The sequence below is a fragment of the Tachypleus tridentatus genome, chromosome 3 (genome assembly GCF_004210375.1).
Source record: "Tachypleus tridentatus isolate NWPU-2018 chromosome 3, ASM421037v1, whole genome shotgun sequence".
NCBI classification, from domain to species: Eukaryota; Metazoa; Arthropoda; class Merostomata; order Xiphosura; family Limulidae; genus Tachypleus; species Tachypleus tridentatus.
The window spans coordinates 72440086-72462599 of NC_134827.1; the positions used below are offsets into that span (position 1 = coordinate 72440086).

The 22514-nt window shown below is 31.0% G+C and overlaps 2 protein-coding genes across 3 annotated transcripts in view; both read right to left on the bottom strand.

The window, feature by feature from the left end:
• The window catches only part of LOC143247155 (cadherin-86C-like), a 28836-nt gene extending 22003 nt beyond the window's left edge, over nt 1-6833 (bottom strand). Inside the window, exons 1-2 of one of the 2 annotated variants that reach the window (XM_076494792.1) lie at nt 6503-6833; nt 5191-5267 (exon numbers count right to left, since the gene is read on the bottom strand). In XM_076494792.1, the coding sequence (XP_076350907.1) occupies nt 5191-5267; nt 6503-6643 (218 nt within the window). In that variant the 5' untranslated portion in view covers nt 6644-6833. Of the gene's footprint in view, nt 1-5190; nt 5268-6457 lie in introns of both variants that reach the window. The other variant, XM_076494788.1, reaches the window with a different exon arrangement.
• Nucleotides 6834-6890: 57 nt separating this feature from the next.
• The window catches only part of LOC143247156 (uncharacterized), a 68021-nt gene continuing 52397 nt past the window's right edge, over nt 6891-22514 (bottom strand). Inside the window, exons 9-12 of the mRNA XM_076494793.1 lie at nt 19469-19547; nt 13545-13678; nt 8596-8790; nt 6891-8267 (exon numbers count right to left, since the gene is read on the bottom strand). The gene's annotated coding sequence lies outside the window, so the exon portion shown is untranslated. The remainder of the gene's footprint in view (nt 8268-8595; nt 8791-13544; nt 13679-19468; nt 19548-22514) is intronic.

The window sequence follows — 22514 nt, forward strand, 5'->3', positions numbered from 1 at the left end:
TGATCGACCATCACAGTGGCTTGGAAATAATAAGTGGTAAGGGCTTTCATGCTCCCATAGAAAAAAAGGAAGGGTTGAAAATGTGTTGGAGAGCCCAGAGGAATGTTGAAACCCATGACAGTGCAATAGGTGATCACAAAACACTATTTTGAACAGCAGACTATACCAATTTAGTTAGTCTGGGCATTGCAGATATTGGTGGCTATCTCCTTCTGATTTAACCATGAAGTCGATGAGTTTGTACAATCCAGAACAGGTAAATTTATGAAGCAAATATTGCAAGATTATGCAACTATACTGATCTTTTTAAAAAACTCGTATCAAAAGTGTGTATATTATGCTATGGAAAGGAAAGTGCTAGTCAACATGGTGTTCAGTGCAGATTTAGAGTTAAAGAATACTAGTCAGGTACCACTTGCTACACAGTGGGATCTGTGTAATGAAGGTGTGAATAATGAGCCTCTGAAAGGAAAAAAAGTATTATTAAAGGCTTACCCAGTGCTAGAGTTGCACCATAGTCTGAATTACAGCCACAGGTAGAAAGCAAAAACCTTAGGAAAATAATAATGGGAGATGAATGTGTTAGGTTTAGTCCACATACCTGTTTGTAGGATTTCCTCCAAAGGCTGACGAAAACAAGAAACAAAGAAAAAAATGTGGTGTCAGATTTGATTAGTAGTAACAAAAACAAAGTATGGTGGGAAGGGAACAAGGAGGAATAAGCCAACTGGATCTAACAATTACCTAATTGGTAAAAGAACAAAAGGGGAGAGATCTCTGGATGAAAAAACTACTAGGACATGCACAATACATAGAAGTCTATCCAGATAGGGATATGGTTAGAGATGATAAATAAATGGAAGGTAATTAATGAAAAGAAGAGTTACCCTTACAGTTCCCTGATGCTGTATGAACAAAGGCACAACCTGGAAAAAGGAGAAGATAGGTATGGTGGTAAAGTGTGTGAGTGACATCAATGGCAAATCAGATAGGTCATCAATTTCCATCAGCCAAAAAGAGAATGAAATAGGTTCAAACCAAGGTAAATTAAGGAAATGGAGGACCACATTAAAGTTCCAATCTGGAGAAGCTGATTGATGAGGATATTAACAAATCCAGAAGTAACAGAGTGATACAGTTAGAATAGGAAAGAGAAAAGCTCTGCAGTAAAGGGAAAGATGAAAGGTATGTAATAAATCTACTCAGGCAAAAAGCCCTTTGAGAAACTCAGAGATACCAGCAACAGTAGGATTAGCAGCAGAAAATCTCTGAGCCTGGGCTCATGTGTAAAAGACCATCCACTTTCACTGATACACTTCCATGGAGGAAAGATGGATGGGTTGAGCCAAATAAAAAGTTACACAGTGGGAGAAATCAGATCTCCTCTCCAAGGACTGGACAAAACCCAGACATGAATGGAGGATGTAAAGTGTGGAATACAAAACTGGTAACTGGAGTTGATAAAGGAGGTCAGGTAGTAATGGAAATGATACAAGATGGAAAAATTGTATTTGGAGTACACAAAACCATAGTTGATCAGCTAGTAGGGAACAATCAGAATGGTGTGACACATAGTGGTATGTACAAAGGAAAGTACCACAAGAATAAATTAGATAGGAATTTATGAGACCAATCCTAGTTAAAGGTATCTATGGCCAAAACCTGAAGATGAGGTACTGGAAATCAAAAGAGGGGTAAGTGGTTATTTAAGGTGGTGATGAATGCATCAATGTGAGGAAAATCTCACAGACTGCACAGCCATCAGAAAATTAGAAGATGAAAGGACCAATCTTATGAGTGTAAGAAAGAAAATCCTCCACAAGATTAAAAGCATCTGGAATGTGGCACATAAATAAACAAATGTGTTTCTAGTGGGCCCAGTATAGGAGATTCAAGATACAAAAACAGAAGGATCTTGAGAGGGTGCTGCCTTGGTAATTGAAATAAGCCATCACTGTTGAATTGTTTGAATGTATCATTACCAGACAATACCTGACAATGGAAAAATAATCCTAAGCCCAAAAAAGACTACGAGATCTGGGGTACTGATACATGTAGCAAAAGACATTTTGTTAATAGGCCAATGATCAGAAGCCTCTTGGTGATTGACTCATGTATCCCAGTCATGAAGGTGTGCATCCATAACTATATATAGATCTGGACCAGGAGGAGGAAACGTGAAATTCACCAATGTGTGAGTCTTGTCTAACCACCAAAGGAAATCATCTACAAGGGAAAGAGGAATTGTTATGGAAGTATCCAAGAAATCTCCAGCAGAGTTCCATTAATCATGTGAGCCCACTCAAAGGAGCATGTGTGTGAATAGCTAAGGGAGATTAATGGGTGTCACAGAAGACCACATCCCCATAAGTGACAAATCTGATGTGTAGAGAGTGAAGGAAAAAATAGGGAAAGACAAATTAACAATTCCAATGAATGGAGTCAGAAAGGAGGAGGTTGAGGAGAGTGTTGAAAGAGACACCCAAATGCACAAAGTATTGGATAGTATGCAAAAAGAAGGACTTTTCAGTTTGATCAACCAACTTACTCATGTACCTTCGAGGAGCTTATCAATGTGGCTAGATGATTCATTTTCAAAATGGGCCATAAGTAGCCAGTAATCCATGCAAAAATGGAAATGCAACCTCAATGGTATGAAAATGAAATGCAAAAGCTCCAATCACATGACATAAAACATAAGGAGCAGAAGTCAACCTGATGGATAGGGTGCAGAATTGGTACTCCACCCTTCAACAGATGAACCCGACATAAGAACGAGATCTTCCTAAGATGGGAATTTACATACAAGCATTGGAGACATCCATATTGATCATTCAGAGACCTACCAAACAGTGAGGTAGTACTCCATGGTAAAATGTGGTAGATGAATAAATTGTCTGAGGTAGGACAGATTGATGACTGGCCTCAGTCATTTTAGGAACAACATACAGATGGAAGTTAATCCTGGTATATGATGTACAACACATTCAATAGCTTGGTGGGTGAGGAGGTCCTTTACTGCCTCAGATAGACACTGGCAAACTATAGGATCCTGAGGAAAAGGGAAAGAAACAAGTACCTGGCACAAAGGAAGCAGAGAAAAAAAAAGAATGTCAAGTTCCTCTGATGAAACCTAAAGAATCCAAACACTGATGATGAAAGGATGCTACTGATGAATAAATGTTGCAATCAAGCCTCCCACCAGGTAATAATTGGATCTGATGGCAAATATTGTGCATCATCAAGAGAAATGAACTGCAGGTAAAAACGTGAGGGTTGGAAAGGAGAAGGATGGAAAACTGGAATTAGCACCACACTCGGGATATCAGACTGGAATGGGTAGATTGTTGTTGGATGGATACTATCTGAAACTGTAAGAATGCGTGGACCATATTTAAGACAAAATCTCTTTAAAATGGAGCCATACTCAAATTCTGGAGATAAGGAGCAGATAAACGTGTTTTCTATAAAACAGCATCACGACCTCCAACAACAGACAAACAATGTTTGTAAAGCCAAGCCAAAGGTAACAAGCTAGCTAACTTGGAGGTAAAGTGGGAGAGGATGTTTCTATAAACATCCCTCAGGATGTCTCTGAAAAACCATAGATAAAAGATAAATTGTGGAAAGATACAGCAAAAGTGTCGTGATGATGAGATAGAGGGAGAAAAATTGACATGGGTGAGAATAATTGAAGATTCGGGCCCCACCCATCCACAAATGTGTAGGAACAAACTCATCAGTTTGTGGTCAAAATATGGACAGTATGACTCATGATATGCAAGGGCAGACTGATTCAAAGCCCATGGGGGACAAGGCAAACTAACACCATTGCTCAACTGAAAGGTAAATTAGTCAACATGAACAGAAATATTAGGGAACAGGAGAAAAAATCAAATAGGTTTTGGAAGTAGGTTCATGCAATAATGAAAGTTGCAGGTCATAACATTTAAAAGTAAGGGATAAAACATCAGATATTTGAGAAATAAAGTTGGAGAAACTGTGGAAGGCTGAATAGAATCTTCAAGAAGAAGGTGTGGAAAGGCATGGAAGATTCAGGAGATGCAAATAAGGAATCAAACTCCTTGTCAGCTGCCCACGTTCTACAGGTTCAGGAGGAAGTGAGGCAATATTTGGAGATAGAAAGTGACCCATAGAATGTTCAATCTCCCTGCAAATAAGCATATATAAGTCTCTGAATGGATTACCAGCACCTGAAGTAAGCACGTATCGAAAGTGTTACACCTGAAATGGTAACATTAGCTACAGAATTCATGTTGTATCAGTTGATAAAAGTGTTTGAAGTAAGAAATAAATGTGAGTAGAACAATAGTAATTGAGCCTGAGTACGTGAAATTAAACCACTTCAAGAGCTAATCCAATCTCATTCATTATTCAAAATGAAAATGAGAGATGTCCAAGTGCAAGTTCTGACAAACGAAAAGCGACAGTTCAGTAGAGCAAATAAAGGTAGTCACATACATCACACGTCTGTACTGTTCTTGTATTATCGGAGAAATGGCACATGATGATTTACATGAGAGAGTGGACAGAAGTACTATATTGGAGTTTAAAACTTAAAAGATTATAAATGTTTTGTAATTTAAATTACTTTGATCGTTTAAACATGTTTATGTTATAAACTACATTTCTAAGAAGAATGTTCATGAGAAACTTTCTAATGAGATGTAATGGAATAAGAATGTGTAGGCACAGCAAAATTGTAGTTTTTAAAAGCCAGAATGCTGTTCTTGCTCTGTTTAAAATGAGTCCCACTTTATTTGAAAAGGCATTCTGGTACTTCTTTATTTAGCACTACAACACTGAATTTTAATACCAGTTTTCTAGGAAGATGTACATAAGAAACATCCTGTTGTCTGTTCTTTAGGAGGATTTACACAAGAAATATCCTGTTATCTGTTTCATAGAAAAATGCACACAAAAACATTCTGTTACCTGTTTTCTAGGAGGACGTACACAAGAAACATTCTGTTACCTGTTTTCTAGGAGGACGTACACAAGAAACATTCTGTTACCTGTTTTCTAGGAGGACGTACACAAGAAACATTCTGTTACCTGTTTTCTAGGAGGACTACACAAGAAACATTCTGTTGCCTGTTCTCAAGAATGTACATGTGAAAAATTATCACCTGATTTTAATAAGGATGTAGAGGAGATAAAGTCTGTTACCTGTTTGAGAAACTTCCTTCCACAAGAGAATATCGAATGCCTTTTGTACCAAAAAAATCCATATCTTTATCTGTAGCCTAAAAGAAAAATGTTACAACAAATTATTGTAATTAGTTCATAAAATATATTAAAAAAAGAACAAATCAAAATTAAATTCTGTTACAAAGAAATCTAATGTTTAAAATCTATTACTGCTATTACATCTTCTTCTTTACACTAATATAAACTGTTACCATCAAATGCAGCCATGTTTACCACTTTTCTTTCCTTCTCTATCATAATAAAATAAAAACATAAAATTAACTGTTTTTAAATGGAGAGGACTTAAGTTCTTTACAGCTACTTTCCTGTTAGTCAAGTAAACTCCTTTTAGCACTGACACAAAGGTTTCACACACAATGAATCTTGATGATTGTGAGATAAAATAGAATCTATCTTAAAGTTTTTAACATAGAGCTAGCGATGTCAAATACAACCACTAAATATCTCAGTGAGTATGGGGAGATAAATTTTTATTTAAGCCTTTTCCATATAAGTCTCCTTAATAGCTGCTTATGGTTAATGGTTATTAAAAAAATACCCAAAGATTAGTAGGAATTAAAATATACCAAAAAACAGGTGGACATTGTTATTGTTTTTATCACGTAAAGTTATACAATGAGTTATCAGCACTGTGGAGACTAGAACCCCATATTTTAGTGTTGTAGACCCACAAATGTATCTCTAGCCCACTATGAGATTAGTAGATATTAACAACACATCTACAGATTGTTATTAAACCTGAAATTTAATACACTATTCTGGGAGTGATAAAATTCATGTGACTGACCTGAAATTTAACACTTTATTCAAGCAGTAATAAAAACCATCGTATTGACATGAAATTTAACACACTATCCTAGCAGTAATAAAATCTTATCTAATTGGCCTGAAATTTAACACACTACTCTAGTAGTGATAAAAACCATATGATTGACCTAAAATACAACACACTACTTTAGCAGTGATATAAGCCATTTGACTGACCCAAAATTTAGCAAACCATTCTAGCAATAACAGAAAACTATCTGATTAGCCTGAAATTCAACACATTGTTCTAGAAGTGATAAAACACATTAAATTCTAGCATGAATTTGCCATTGTGCTATACAAACTTTGCATGAATCATTAAAAAACATCTCAAAATTATCTTTTCTTAATTACCATCTAATTTTATTGGTCATATCATCAAATGAAATAATGTAAACACGAAGAAAACACTTCATACCCTGATCATTGCTACAAAAGCTCCAGCTGAAACATTTTCACTGACCTTGGCTTCTGTTATGTTTTCAAACTCAGGAAAATGATCATTTTCATCTATCATAGTTATATTTACAGTAGCATAATCAGTACCATATTTACCACTGCCATTTTGTTTTGTTTCTCTGGCTTCAAGCTGGGTTAAATACATGAAATATACACATTAGTGTTGTTAAGCTAAAAAAATGTTCAAAAGTTAAACAACTACTGTTTTTACATTAATTTATAAAATTGTGTAAAACTCCAGATTTGAAAACAATACATCAAAGTTGATTTAATAATTAACATTTTACCATAATCACACCTATATTAAAATAATTACATTGAATTTTTATGTTCTAACTCACCTGTAAACTGAAAACCTTCTCTTTGCATTCTGTTGAACAGTCATATTTCAACATAGATAAATTTTTAACACGAATAAAGAAGGGAAGTTTGTTTATTCCGATAGCAGGAGTAACTTCAAAAATATCACTATGATTTACCACCTTTAGCTTAAATTTTGCATTCTCACTCTATTAAGATAAAGGGTTCAACAGTAGATTATCTTTGAAAGTAACAACAGGTTGATATTTAATTGTTTCACATAAAATCTATATACCAAATCAATTAAACATTTCACTTGAAGTCTCTACACCAAATCATTTAAACATTTCACTTAAAATCTCTATACCAAATCATTTAAATATTTCACTTAAAATCTTTATACCAGATCATTTGAACATTTCACTAAAAACCTATGTACCAAATCATTTAAACATTTTACTCAAAAGTTCTGTACCAAATCATTTAAATATTTCACTTAAAATCTCTATACCAAATCATTTAAACATTTCTTTTAAAATCTCTATTCCAAATCATTTAAACATTTCACTTAAAATCTAAATACCAGATCATTTGAACATTTCACTTAAAAGCTTTGTACCAAATCATTTAAACATTTCATTTACAAGCCCCATTCCTATGTGTAGCTTTAACAGTCCTTGGATGTTATTACACAGCATTTTACTGTTTAAACAGGACTGTTTATTAATTTCAAGATAAGAACACTTCTAACTTCCCCTTTAATGAAAAACATAATTATTATACATAAACTCAAGATTTGTATTCCAGTAACATTACCCAACATTTGATAAGCAAAATAAATTAAGCCTTTAATGCTCTTCTCCCAGATATTTTCACTGCATTTTTCAAAAATATTTATATATAATTACAATAATTCTAGCTTGTCAAAAACAAATGAGGTCACTCTCAGAACAATCATGAAAGACAAGAATGATAAACAAATCAGTAAGTGTGACAACTCATGTTATATTTGAAAGATAAGGAAACTAAAGAAACTATACACCCTAATCAACCATGTTATGTCTGGTAGATGAAGAAACTAAACAAACCATTCATCCTTATAAATCATTATACCTTTAAGATAAGGAAATGAGACAAATCATTCACCATTATAAATCTTGTTATATGTGGAAAATGAGTAAACTAAATACATCATTCACTCTTATAACTCAAGTCATATGTATATGTTTTCTGTAACAGCCAATGATGTGGGCAGTTTGGAACTTTGGTATACGAAACATAAAAGCTTTATGATTTAGAAAATACATTGTATTATAATTATTTGTTTTTCTTGTATGAATACGTGTAGAAAGCTTCTTCCTCATCAGAAAGTGGTTTGATCACATATACAATCAAGAAGTTGACTGGAAACTAAGAACTTGCATGTGAATAAACATTTCTTGTGGATACTTCAGTTATTTGTTGGATATCTGTGAACATTAATATCATAAATACATACAAGAGTATATACAAATAAATCAAGTTTTGTAAATAAAAGTAACAGTAAAACTCAAAATACCACTAAGGTGAATTGTAACAACAGTATGTCTTCACAAAGTCAATACTTCATATCATGCAGTATTTTTAATTGTAAAGTAACTAAAACTTAGAAGATTATAAATGGTAAAGCTCATCAGAAAATTTGAAACACATTCAAAGGTCAATTAATCAGATAAATAGCAAAACTATTCATAGTTCACTATATTAAAAGGCCACTTAGGCTCACAAGATAAAATAATAAAGCTTTTCATAGCTTACCATATCTAAATCTATTACATAAGGTTCCTCAGTAAATTCTACCGGAATGTTTGCTTGTGCATTTTTTCTGACAGTAGCTTTGTATTGTTTGTGATTGAATTCTGCAGGGTTGTCATTGATGTCTTCAATAATTACATTGCATTCAATTTTTGTTGTTCTGTTTGGAACACGTTGTACTCCATTCCATTCTGATGCCTATAGAATAAAGCCAGAAAAAAAAGTTTCTTATATATCTTCTCATAAACAATATTAAGTTACTAAGAGGTACATAATAATTCAGCTAGAATTAATCATTAAAACAAAATATAAAAAATGATAAACCTGATGAAAAAATGAGGAACTCTAAAGTAACTTGAAGAAAACAGTATACAAGTAGTTAAAAACTGAGAAAAATACCAGTAGTGTGCACCCTAAATACTTCTATTTTTCTCAGATTAGAAGCATACCCTAATAAAAATATGCAGCTCTGACCACAATATGTAACTGTTAACAGATCTTATGTAACCACAAACACTTATCACATTATCCAACTTTTAATAACTCATTAAAATGCATTCTTGAAAGGCATTGGTAAGTATAAGTTGCAAATATTTAGAGCATTGCATTCAATATAAATGTCTATATCATTAACAATATTCAAAATTTGTTGTCGTTTTATGAGTTTAAAATATATTAATCTGTATGCATTAAAAGATTTTGGTGAAAATTTTCTGTCCACTTTGCCATAAGTTGCTTGTTATTAGTAAAGATTAATTTTACCTTTATTCACTGACAAAATTTTCTAAAGGGTACCAATCCAGAAACTATAAGAATATACATCTTGAGACAAGTTCTCTTGAACTATTACAAAATAATCTTGTATATATATTTTAAAATGGTTCTTCCAAATGTTTGTCCTATACACGAGAATTGTTTTAAGGTTATTGAACAACAGTAAATGTGTCACAACCACAAAACTTACTATCTTATAATATATACCTTCAACTGTTAACTGAACTATGGGTTACTTTTTTTCTTAATGACTTGGCTTTTGGTTGTAATTAAGAAAAAAATTGACCCATAGTTCAACTGTTAACTGAATTATGGGTCACTTTTTTTCTTAATGACAACCAAAAGCCAAGTCATGTTCTCCTAACTCAAAATTAATTGATGTATTTAATATTGATGCAAGTAAACTTAGAAAACAAAAATCACAAGAGTAAGTTTTAACGTTTAAGCAAGATCCTGAATAATTTTAATAATCTACGATATAAAAATGAGATTCTAACTTTTGAATAAAAAATGAGTAGTCTCCCTTCAACTGGGAAAATGTAAGTAATCTTTTTCAATGTAAAAAGTAAACAAGTAACCTTTATTAGTGCAAAAAGTATATAAGTAATCTTTATCAATGTTGAAAGAATATAAGTAATCTTTATCAAGGTAGAAAGTATGTAAGTAATCTTTGTCAATGAAGAAAATATATGAGTAATTTTTATCAATGTAGAAGGTATATGAGTATTGTCTATCAATGTTGCAACTACATTAGTATTCTATAGGAATGTAAAATGCATATAAGTAATCTACATTAATGTAGAAAGTATGTAAGTAATCTTTATCAATGTATATAGTAAATGAGTAATCTTAATGAATGTCTATAGTAAATGAGTAATCTTAATCAATGCAGATAGTACATGAGTAATCTTTATAAATGTAGAAAGTATATAAGTGATCTTTGTAAATGTAGAAAGTATGTAAGAAATCTGTTTGAATGCAGAAAATATATCAGTAATCTTCATTGATGTAGAAAGTAAATGAGTAATTTTCATCAAAGTACAAAATATATGTGAAATTTCTTTGAATATAGAAAGTATATGAATATTCTTTATGAATGTAGAAAATACATGAGTATTCTTTATCAGAGTAGCAAATACATGAATATTCTCTATGAATGTGGAAGGTTTTGTTAGTAATCTTCATTAATGTAGAAAGTATATGTGTAATCGTTATGAATGTAGAAAGTATACAAGTAATTTTTTATCAATGTAGAAAGTATATAAACAATTTTTATAATTGTAGAAAGTATACAAGTAAACGTTATCAATGTAGAAAGTATATAAACAATTTTTATAATTGTAGAAAGTATACAAGTAAATGTTATCAATGTAGAAAGTATATGAGTATTCCCTATCAATGTAAAAATTATATGAGTATTCTGTATAAGTGTAGAAAGTATATGAGTAATCTTCATTAATGAAGAAAGTATTTGAGTAATCGTTATCAATGTAAAAAGTATGTGAGTAATTGTAATCAATATGGAAGGTAAATAAGTAATCTTTATCAATGTATAAAGTTACTAAATATTCTTTATCAATATAGAAAGAATATGAGTATTCTTTAAGAATGTAGAAAGAACATATGTAATCTTTATTAATATAGATAGTAAATGAATAATCTTTATCAGTGTAGGAAGTATATGAGTAATCTTTATCAGTGTAAAAGTATATAAGTAACCTTTACCAATGTAAGAAGTACAAAAGCACCATTTATCAAGGTAGAAAATAAATGTGTAATGTTTATCAAATTAGAATGTATAAGTAATCTTTATCAGTGTTGATAGTAAAGAAGTAATTTTCAATGTAAATTTCAATGTAAAAAGTATATCAGTAATATTTATAAATGTAGAAAGTAAATGAGTAATCTTTATAAATGTAAAAAGTATGTGAGTAATCTTAATAAATGTAGAAAGTATATGAGTAATCTTTAACAATGTGGAGAGCATATGAGTAGTCTTTATAAATATACAAAGTACATGTAATTTTTATCAATGTAAAACTATTTGAGTATTCTTTGTCAATATGTAAAGCAAATGAGTAATTTTTATGAATGTATAAACTATATAAATTATTTTTATTTATTTCAAAAGTATAGGAGTAATCTTTATCAATATGGACATTATTTGAGTGATCTTCAACAATACAGAAAGTAAATGTGTAATATTCATCAAGGTAGCAAGTTTAAAAGTAATCTTTATGAATGTAAAAAATATATCAGTAATCTTGATTGATGGAGAAAGGAAATGAGTAATTCTGATCAATGTACAAAATATATGTGTAATTTCTATCAATGTATAAAGTATATAAGCATTCTTTATCAACGTAGAAAATATATGAGTAATCTTTATTAGTGTAGAAAGTATATTAATATTCTCTATTAATGTAGCAATTACATGAGTATTCTATATTAATGTAAAAGGTGCATAAGTAATCTTCATTGATGTAGAAAGTATATGAGTAATCTTTACGAAAAAAGAAAGTATATGAGTAATCTTTACGAAAAAAGAAAGTATATGAGTTATTTTTACCAATATACAAAGTATATAAGTGATCTATTAATATAGAAAGAATATAAGTAAATTTTTTCAATGTAGATAGTAAATAGGAAACTTTTATTAATGTAGAAAGTAGATGAGTGTTGTTCATCAATGTACAAAATATATGTGTAGTTTATATCAACATAAAAAGTATACGAGTATTCTTTATCAATGTAGAAAATATATGAGTATTCCCTATCAATGCACAAATCATGAGTATTCTAAATCAATGTAGAAAATATATCTGTAGTCTTCATTAATGTAGAAAGTATATGAGTAATCATTATCAATGTAGAAAGTGTATGAGTAATCTTTATCAATGTAGAAACTATAAGAGTAATTCTAGTGAAATAAAAGTATATGAGTAATCTTCATCAAGGAAGAAAATATATGAACAATCTTTATCACTGTAGAATGTATATGAGTAATATTTAATAATGTAGAAACTATGTGAGTAATCGTAATGAATGTAGAGAGAATATGAAAAATCTTTATCAATGTGGAAAGTAAATGAGTAATTTTTATTGATGTGGAAAGTATTGAGCAATGTTTATCAACGTAGAAAGTACATAAGTAATGTTTATCAAAGTAGAAAGTATATATGTAATCTTTATTAATGTAGAAAGTATATGAGTAATCTTTATTAATATGGACACTATATGAGTAATCTTTATGATTGTTCAAAGTATATGAGCAATATTTATGAAAAAAAATGTATGAGAAATCTTTTTCAATGTAGAAAGTATGAGCTATGTTTAAAAATGTAGAAAGTATATGAGTAATCTTTATCAATGTACCAAGTATATGAGTAATCTTTGTAAATGTAGAAAGTATGTAAGAAATCTGTTTGAATGCAGAAAATATATCAGTAATCTTCATTAATGTAGAAAGTAAATGAGTAATTTTCATCAAAGTATAAAATATATATATAATTTCTAGCAGTATAGAAAGTATATGAGTATTCTTTATGAATGTAGAAAATAGTAAGTAATCTTTATCAATGTTGCAATTACATGAATATTTTATTTGAAAGTAGAAGTTATATAAGTAATCATTATCAATGTAGAAAGTATAAGAGTAATCTTTGTGAATGTGTAAAGTATATGAATAATATTTATGAATATAGAATATGTATCAGTATTATCTATCAAAGTAAAATATATATATGTGTAATCTCTATCAATGTAGAAAGTATATAAGTAATCTTTATCAGTGTAGAAAATATGGGAGTAATTTTCATCAATGAAGAAATTATATGGATATTCTTTATCAATAGAGAAAGTAAATAAGTAATTTTTATCAAGGTAGAACATTTAAGAGTAATCTTTATCAATATAGAAATTATATGAGTAATATTTATCAATATAGAAATTATATGAGTAATATTTATCAATGTAGAAAGTGTATCAGTCACCTCTAGCAAGGTAGAAAATATATATGTGCAATCTTTATCAGTGTAGGAAGTTTATGAGTAGTCTTTATCAATGTACAAAGTATATTGTAATCCTTATCAATGTAAAAAATATAGGAGTATTCTTCATCAATATAGAAAGTAAATAAGTAATCTTAATCAATGTAGAAAGTATATGAGTAATCTTACCTCTACAGTAATAACCAACACTGGGTCATTTGCCAATTTCAGTTTTGGCTCTTCTCAATTAATTTCCTTCGTTATATTGGTAATTCCATTTTGCTCACCAATCTTAAAATATTCGTTGTGCATATCTTCAGATGCTAAGCATAAAAAAGCAAAATTCATTATTCTTACTGGATTTACATAAATATTTAATATATCAATCAAGCATCAATTAAAGTGTAAAAGAAATCAATAAATTATTAAATGTTTATGGGTTTTTACATATTCACTGATCAAATCATATAAAACCATCAATTCGGGCTTGGTTTTACACAAATACCAAAATATACTGTAAATTTGTTTCATAATAAATGTCCAAAACATAAATATTTATGCTCATACACATGTATTTTCACAGTATTTTGAGGATTTTATAAACTTCTGTATGAAAGAACAATGTTACCCTTTGAACTGCTTTTGTAAAGGTGGACCTTTCTTCTTTAGGGGTAAACTGAGATAATGTCCATCTTTCAAAAGTGCTTTAATTTTAGGGTTTTTATCATTTTGAATTAAAACTTGTTGAACCTATTATTTTTTCTTATATCATGAATAATATTTAAGTAATATTTATCATCTTTCATGCAGTTCTGCTTCAAGTCATTATATTCATATAATAAAAATGTCAAAATGTTAATCATATCACAAAGGTAAACATTACATGCTGAAAATTCAAGTCTCAAGCTGGCATTTAAGCAACTATGTTTAAACAGCTAGGAAGTTGGCATATTTAGACAAGTAAAAACATAAATATGCCAAAATGGTTTGATGTTATTTGAATTGTATTTAGATTAATGTAGTAGTTCAAGTATATAAATTTAATTTCTTGTGGAATACCATATTAAAACTTTCATCCACATATAAAAGAAGTGTATTCACACAAATCTTGATCTTCATTGATATCTTTTTATTTTCTCTACAGATGCTGATAAGCCTGTCAACTCAAACAGCTAATTAAAGTTGCAACAAACTGTTCTAAAAGTTCTGATTTAGTGGTAACACTACAACGTATTACAAACACTGTATGTTTCTTAATACCATAAGAAAACATGGAAATTAAGGGCTGTACATCTTTTGTTTAATCAAAGGTTGCTCTGTCAAACAGCTTATCTAAGTGATGATAGAACAACAACCACAAGGTGAAGTGTATGAATAATACTTAACACGAACTTGAAGAGCTCTAAACATGTTATTAGTCACTTAATTATCCTAGCCAAATATAACAAAGTGCACACTCGACAATATAGTACATAAGAAAGTTAACAATAGAGCTATTTTTTGCCTTCAATTTAAGCGGTTTCTCACCTGGATTATTACAGTACTCTCAGCTTTATCTACACTCTTCTAAGGATTTTATACTGTTCTGTTGGGTATCAAAATCAAGGTTTTATACTAATCTTTCATGTATCATAATCTGAGTCTTATACTGTTTTGTCAGGTATCATGATCGAGGTTTTTTACTATTCTGTTATGTATCATCAACAGGGTTTTATATTTTCCTGTTGTGTATAATCATCAGGGTTTCATACTCTTCTGATATATATCACAATAAGGATTTTACACTCTTTTGTTATGTATCATGATCAGAGTGTGAAATTGACCTGTCATATATCATCATCAGGATTTATATTGTTATGTTGTGTATAAAGATCAGGGTTTATACTGTCCTGTTGTGAATAATCATCAGGTCTTTATACTCTTCAGAAACAAAAACTTAATCTAAACTATCAACTGGCTTGCTGCATTACACCAGACCTTCATGGACGCATACAACGTAACATCAATCAACTTAATAGTAAAAACGAGAAGATCCACCACAACAAAAAAACTTGATAAATTAAGGTACCAACAACAAGAAAGACACCAAACCGATGAACCACCAACAAACCTCGTAATTAACAGATCCGACTGAAAATTAAGCAGTGAAGGAATACATCGACTCAGCATAGGACTCAATTTCGCAGTAACAAAATTCTAAAAGTAGATAAAGGCAGTGCAAGATTTATAAGGAATAGAAATGAATACATTCAAGAAAAGAGCATCTAGTCATATACAAACAAGTTTAAACTAATAAACACAAATCCAACAAAAACACATGAAAACCAATCAAAGAAAATACAACTACAAATGAAAACGACCAACACAATCACAGAAAACCTTTATTCTTACCTATGAAAGACCGACTCACGCACACCACAACTATATGGCACCCCCAAACCTTACAAACGGGATTGTCCACTACAACCTATAATGTCGACCTATGAATCATTTAACTACAGGTTCGGTAACTATATGGCGTGGCAAATATATGGGTAAATATATGTAACATCAGCCGGCTTCGTTTTCAAGGACTATTTTAACTTTAAATATATTCTTAATTAAGTAAGTCATAAAGCCTTAATGGCCAGTTTTGATGAAATTTCCCTCTTTACATGCACACACCTAGACCAACAACAAACAAACAATAAATCCCAAGATACAACCAAATACAAAACCTTATATTACTAGATACCATGCGTTCTCGACATCAGAGAAAGAATAACCTATATTTGGAAAAAAACTCATAACAAAACACAACATTCCAGTAGACATCAAATTTATTCAAAAACAAGCCACAAAAATAAAGTCAATACTATGTAAAGACAACACCAACACCAACATAATTTATAAAACACAATGGAATAACTGCCATGACTTTTACATTGGAGAAACAAGCAGAAAAATGGAAACTAGACTCAAAGAACACAAAAAAACACCTTCACACGTTTTTGAATCCTACAGAACAAATAAACATAACATAAGCATTGAGAGCACCCAGAAGTAGGAAAACAAATATTAACAAACCCGAAATCAAAGAAGACCTACTTATACAGCAATTAAAACTAAAATTAAACCAATATAAAGGAACAACTTTATACCTATACTAATTAATAACCTAACATCCACCTGCAATGCTTCATATTCTTCTGATATGTATCACCATCAGGAGTTTACACACTTTTGTCATGTATCATGATCTGGGATTAATACTGTCCTCCCATACATCATCATCAGGGTTTTATACTCTTCTGCTGGGTATCATGATGGGGGTTTTATTCTTCTATCATGTATCATCATCAGAGTGTACACGGTTTTGTCATCAACCATGATGAGGATTTTACACTCTCTTTTCATGTATGATCATCAGGGGTTTACACTCTTCTTATATGTATCACCATCAGGGTTTTATACTGTTCTGTCATGTGTCATCATGAGGCTTTTATAATGTTCTGTTGTGTATCATCGTCAGGGTGTTATACTGTTCTGTTTTTAACCCAAACAAAGTATAATATTCTTTAACTATCGAAGAATTTTACCTACTGTACAAACATTATCTGTAATTTACAGAAGAACTACTAAAAGCCATGTTAAGCTCTCTATATATAAAGAGTTAAACTACTTACGGAAATAAAAACTTCCAATAGTAGGAACTACAAGGAAAAGAAGGTCCCCCACAACAATAAAATATATTTAATTTATTAAGGTGTCAACTACAAAAAAGACGCCAATAAGACTAACCACCAACAAAACTCGTATTTAACAAATCCGACCAAAATTAAGCAATGGAGAAATATCTCTACTCAGTAAAGGAACTCAACTTCGCAGTAACACCTAGAAATATTCCATCCATCCAGATGAAAGCCTGCCTGGAAGACCTAGCTGAAAGACTAGTGATCCTCTCTACACAAACTGATAACACCTACAAAACAACAAAAAACAACCACCAGAAAGAAGACAACTTTGACAACAATTCCATCGACAACCAACAATCTATCTTTCCAGGCAGAACTAAAAACATCTATATCCCTAAAACACCTCAAACAGTATCATAAACAGCTTTTTCAAATAATTTTCACACAAAACTATCAACATAATTTCACAGAAAATAAATCTAAAAAACAACCTCACAAAAAAGATATTAATTCTATAAACAACTTAAAACAAGAAAACAACAAGAAAATTCTAAAAGTAGATAGAGGCAATGCTATAGTCATAATGAACATAAATGAATACATTCAAGAAAAGTACATCTCGTCAGATACAAAAAAAGATTAAATTAATAAACACAAATCTAACAAAAACACATGAAATCAAATTAAGGAAAATACAACTAAAAGTGAAAACAACCAATACAATCACAGAAAACCTTTATTCTTATCTACAAAAGACCGACTCACGCACACCACAACTATATGGCACCCCCAAACCTTACAAAAGCGATTGTCCACTACAACCTATAATGAATCATTTAACAACAGGCTCGGTAAATACATAGCGTGGGGATTTACTAAATATGTAATATCAGCCAGCTCCTTTTTCAAAGACTCTTTTAACTTTAAATATATTCTTAATGAACTAAATCATAAAGCTTTAATTGGCCAGTTTTGATGTAATTTCCCTCTTCACAGAAAACCCAAAAACTAAAGCCTGCAAGATAGCTTTAGAACTTTACATTCAAGCCCCCCAACCCATTGATACACATCCACAGCAACCAATTACTAACCCTTATAGAATTAACTACCACCAAAACTAACTTTATGTTCAGTAATCAAAACTACCTACAAATAAATGGTCTAGGCATGGAAAATCCCGTGTCACTAGATCGAGCCAACATTTTTATGATACATACAGACTGAATTACAAGGGATCAATTCAGCTTTACACCCACATTTATACTGGTACAGGTATGCTGATGATACAATTGCTGGATTCACATATACAGAAAGTTAGTTAGTTTTTTCTAACCATCATAGTTTTATATTGTTCTGTTGTGTATCACCATTAAGATTTTATACAGATTTGTCATGTATCATCATTTGGGTTTTACACTATTTTGTCATATATCATCATCAGGGTTTTATGCTGTTTTGTCATGTATCATCATGAGGGTTTTACCTCTTCTGTTATATATCATCATCAGGGTTTTATTTTGTTCTATTGTTTGTCATTATGAGGGTTTTATACTGCTCTTTTATGATACGACTAATGTAGTTTTATATAATCCTGTAATAACACCAATAATTCATTTTATTATAATGTCACCTCATAGTTTTATTTCATTTCATTATAATGTCAACATCAAAATTTTATCTCATTTTATTGTGATGTACATCCTAGTTTTATTTCATTTTATCATATGTCAATATGTTAAATGTAATTTTGCTTATTTTTAATATGAATAGGATTTTTAAAGTGATCACTGTACTTCATAGTGCAAAAGTATCAATACAGCAGATTCCATACACTTAAGAAAAGAATAAATAAACTTAGATAGGTAAGAAACACAAGTGAACAAATACTCTGAACCTTTGTTCATAGTGGAAATGCTGTGAATGTAATTCATTCTCTAGCTAATCTCTACTTCTGTTGTCCTTTAAAAGAACTAATAGGGATGAAAAATAATGTTTATATACAATTTACTGTCAATTTATTGTAAGAGTGTTTGTTTGTGGCTATCAGCATCATGTCTAAGAAGAGTGTTATTGCCTGTATGTAAGTTTAAAAAGTACATCTGATTTATACATAAAATTAAATACTACTCTACTCATATCTACTAAAGAAAACATAATATTTCAATAATTGTATAGAGTATTGATTGTTTGTGAACAAAATAATTCCCTGAAACAGAAAATTAAAAATTCATAACTGTCATATTCTTAAAATAATTTATTCCAATAAATAAGTTAGCCCACATATTTACACATAATACATAAAATGAATGTTGATATATGACCCAAAACTGAAGTAGTTTCAAATACTTTTTCATTATACTTGAAGAAGAAGAATAGTTTACTTTCTACAGTTAATAACAAAACTAAATAAACAATTATAACACAAGTTGACATGCTTACCAGTTACAATAGAATACCTAATTTCATTGTTAATTCCAAAATCTCCATCAATAGCTTTCACTTCAAACATCTCATAACCCTGTAGAAAATGGAGAACATAACTCATTTTGCACTGAAACATTTATTATGTTGAAAATCAATTTTAATTAGTGTGATAGTTTACCCTTTAAAAATGAATAAACTCTTTTCTATACTGTTAGCTAAACTTGACATTGGACTCTTATGAAGTCATTAAATTGTCAGAGAGATGGTAGCACTACATATGTGTAGACAGCTCAGATTGTTTACCAAAATGATATTTTAGATATCTTCTCAGAAGGTCATCAGATCATTAAAATAATAAACAGCGTTTCCTTTTATAACAATATGTTTGAAATGACTGAGTCACAAGTTCTGGAAATATCATAGCAAAAAGTTTCTGCTTTTGCTACTTTATTACCTGATAACTAAAAAACAAAATAATGATGTTATCCCAGTTTCACTGAGGTGACAGTTGAATAGTCTGACAACTTCCTGCTAAAAATATGGAAAAGGAGCTGAAGAAGGAGTGCAAGAGGGATAAGGAATGAAAAGGAGGCAACATCTGAGAGACCATAGAAAAAATGTAGTCGAGCAAACTCCATCCATGACTCTAATGATTCAGGCAAATCCCCAGAAGTCAATTAACATGAAAAAGGAGATATCTTTAGATTTAACAGATATATTGTGGGTAGTTGGACATTAGTTAACAGTGAATCTCTACCCTGGAGATTACCAAAACAAAAGAGCCATATTTTGAGGGAATGTGTCAATAAAGATAAGCATGTCAATGTGAAGAAAATAAGGTTACAATTATCCTGAACAAACCTCATGGAGGTTGGTTGGTAGCCTCTGTGAATACAGGAAAGGTAATTCAAGAAGTTGGTTAAAGTCAAACAAAGATGTAAAACTGTGTATGAGAGAATCTTACAGAAGAATCAGGGACTCAAAACCTCAACCCTTTCTTAATGACTACAGGTCTTAGAAATCCTAAAGCAAGATATTTGCTTGATGGTATAATAATGCAATTTTCACATAAAGCTTGAGAGAGATGCAGTTTACTGGCCCCTGCATGCAATCATGTCTGAAATTAGTAAGCATGGATTCCAACATGTGGAGACAAGGGGAAAAAAAGAGTTAGCTAAGGGTAGGAGAGAAGTCATATGAAACCAGGAATATAGAGAAAAGGTAACATACCTGTGACACCATACTTAGAAAGGCTGAAGGCAGCCTGAAAGCATTCATGGGAGAAACATTGAATGAGGAAACAAGCTCTCTAAATCTTTAACCTCCTCCCCAGACTCCATAGAAAAAAGAATGTCTTATCTGGCCTCTGGAGAAGTTTAACTGATATTAAATGAACTGGAAGTGATAAATATACTGAGGGGAAAAATTGATGAATTAACACAAAAGATAATGTGCACTAATAATAATTAAGATGAAAACAATTTTCAAGGTGTCTGATCTCCACTGTGCCTGATTAATTAGAAGCAAGGATAGAGTTTTAAAGTAAAAAAAGATCCAGCTGGAAATGAAGTATGTATAGCTCTTCTGTTGGTGGACTATTGTCACATGCTTCTTTACATGCTACAATATGGAGGGATTATAATGAACTGTGGGGTAAATGGAAGTTTCAAGGCTAGAGGCAAACAAAATAATTTGTGTATATGGAGGGAAGACATGAATTGGAAAAGCTATGTAAATAGAGGTAAGATATTATATCAAAATAAAGTGCTTTTTAGGAAGAAGTTCCAAAGAAATATTATTCATTGCACATGGCACAAGATCTAGTTCAAGATTCAGCAAAAATCATTGAATATTTCACTGATACCCAGAAGAAAGTCACATAAAATTAAGGTACAACAAAGTTTATCATCAACGTCTGCATCTCTCTGTTTATATGGAGTTATTGCTGTTCCACAAGTACTTTTTTATACATTAAGACTTTTCCTTAACATTCTCCACTTACAAGCCCATCTTCTTCTGAAGTGCATAAAAGTTCTTTAGCTTTAAGATTCTTATCTGTTCATTTCATTCACTGAATTCTGAATGAAAAACAAACATAAGTTTTGAAAATGTATAGTCACTTTGACATTCTCCACTATCAACTACAGCAAGGTTAAGGTTATGTGTCTGGCTATAACTGCAGACTGCATGGGGATGAACCTGGAAGAGATTGACCTGTACCTCATTACACTTGCCAGACATGACATCATTGCACTTTGTCCAGAATCAGGCTGTGAAGCCTATTGGTAATAAGACTACAGTGAGATCAGTAATTTATTCAGTTAGTACAGATGCTTCAATAAGATCATTCTACATTTCTGTGTTTGTATATTTGATACATTTTAAGCTAAACAAGAACCATAATTGGCTAAAAGTTCAATCATTTCTACAAAATTTCCTTTATTTGAAAAATCACACTTCATATCTTCTCAATGCTAAACCCTTGCTGGTGAAATGTATTACAGCATTCAAAATGTCAACAAGTTATTTTCTATTGTGTACCATGGATTGCTGATGTACAACAGGTAGTGTTGGTGAAGCTGACACATGTTGATCCACAAAGTGAAAAAGTAGATTTATGAATTTCTCTATTTCAATGGGCTATCAATTTATATTTAATTTGTTTTTAATTTTCTTAATCTACTAACTACATAGCATGGTTTTACAGAACCACTTTCTGGAATAAAGCAACAGCTATAGAAACAAAATACAGCATCATGGTAAAGTCATATTTAACCTGTTATAACTAACTATAGAAGTTGTAGACTCTCAATTCTGACACCAACGTTTCACTGCTCGAGAAAGTAGGTTACTTTGGCACGTCCATGTTCATTTCTAGGTTGGGTTTTGGAGTATCAGTACCAACTGAGCTTCATTCTAAGACATTCTGCAGTCTTAATCATTTTCATGTTATCCCTTTTACAAAATATTTCCAACGTTCTTTGCTTCTGCATTTTCAATTAAAATGTAATAAATGTAAAAAAAATAACAAAATATATTTTCATGATTTCATTGCTACACA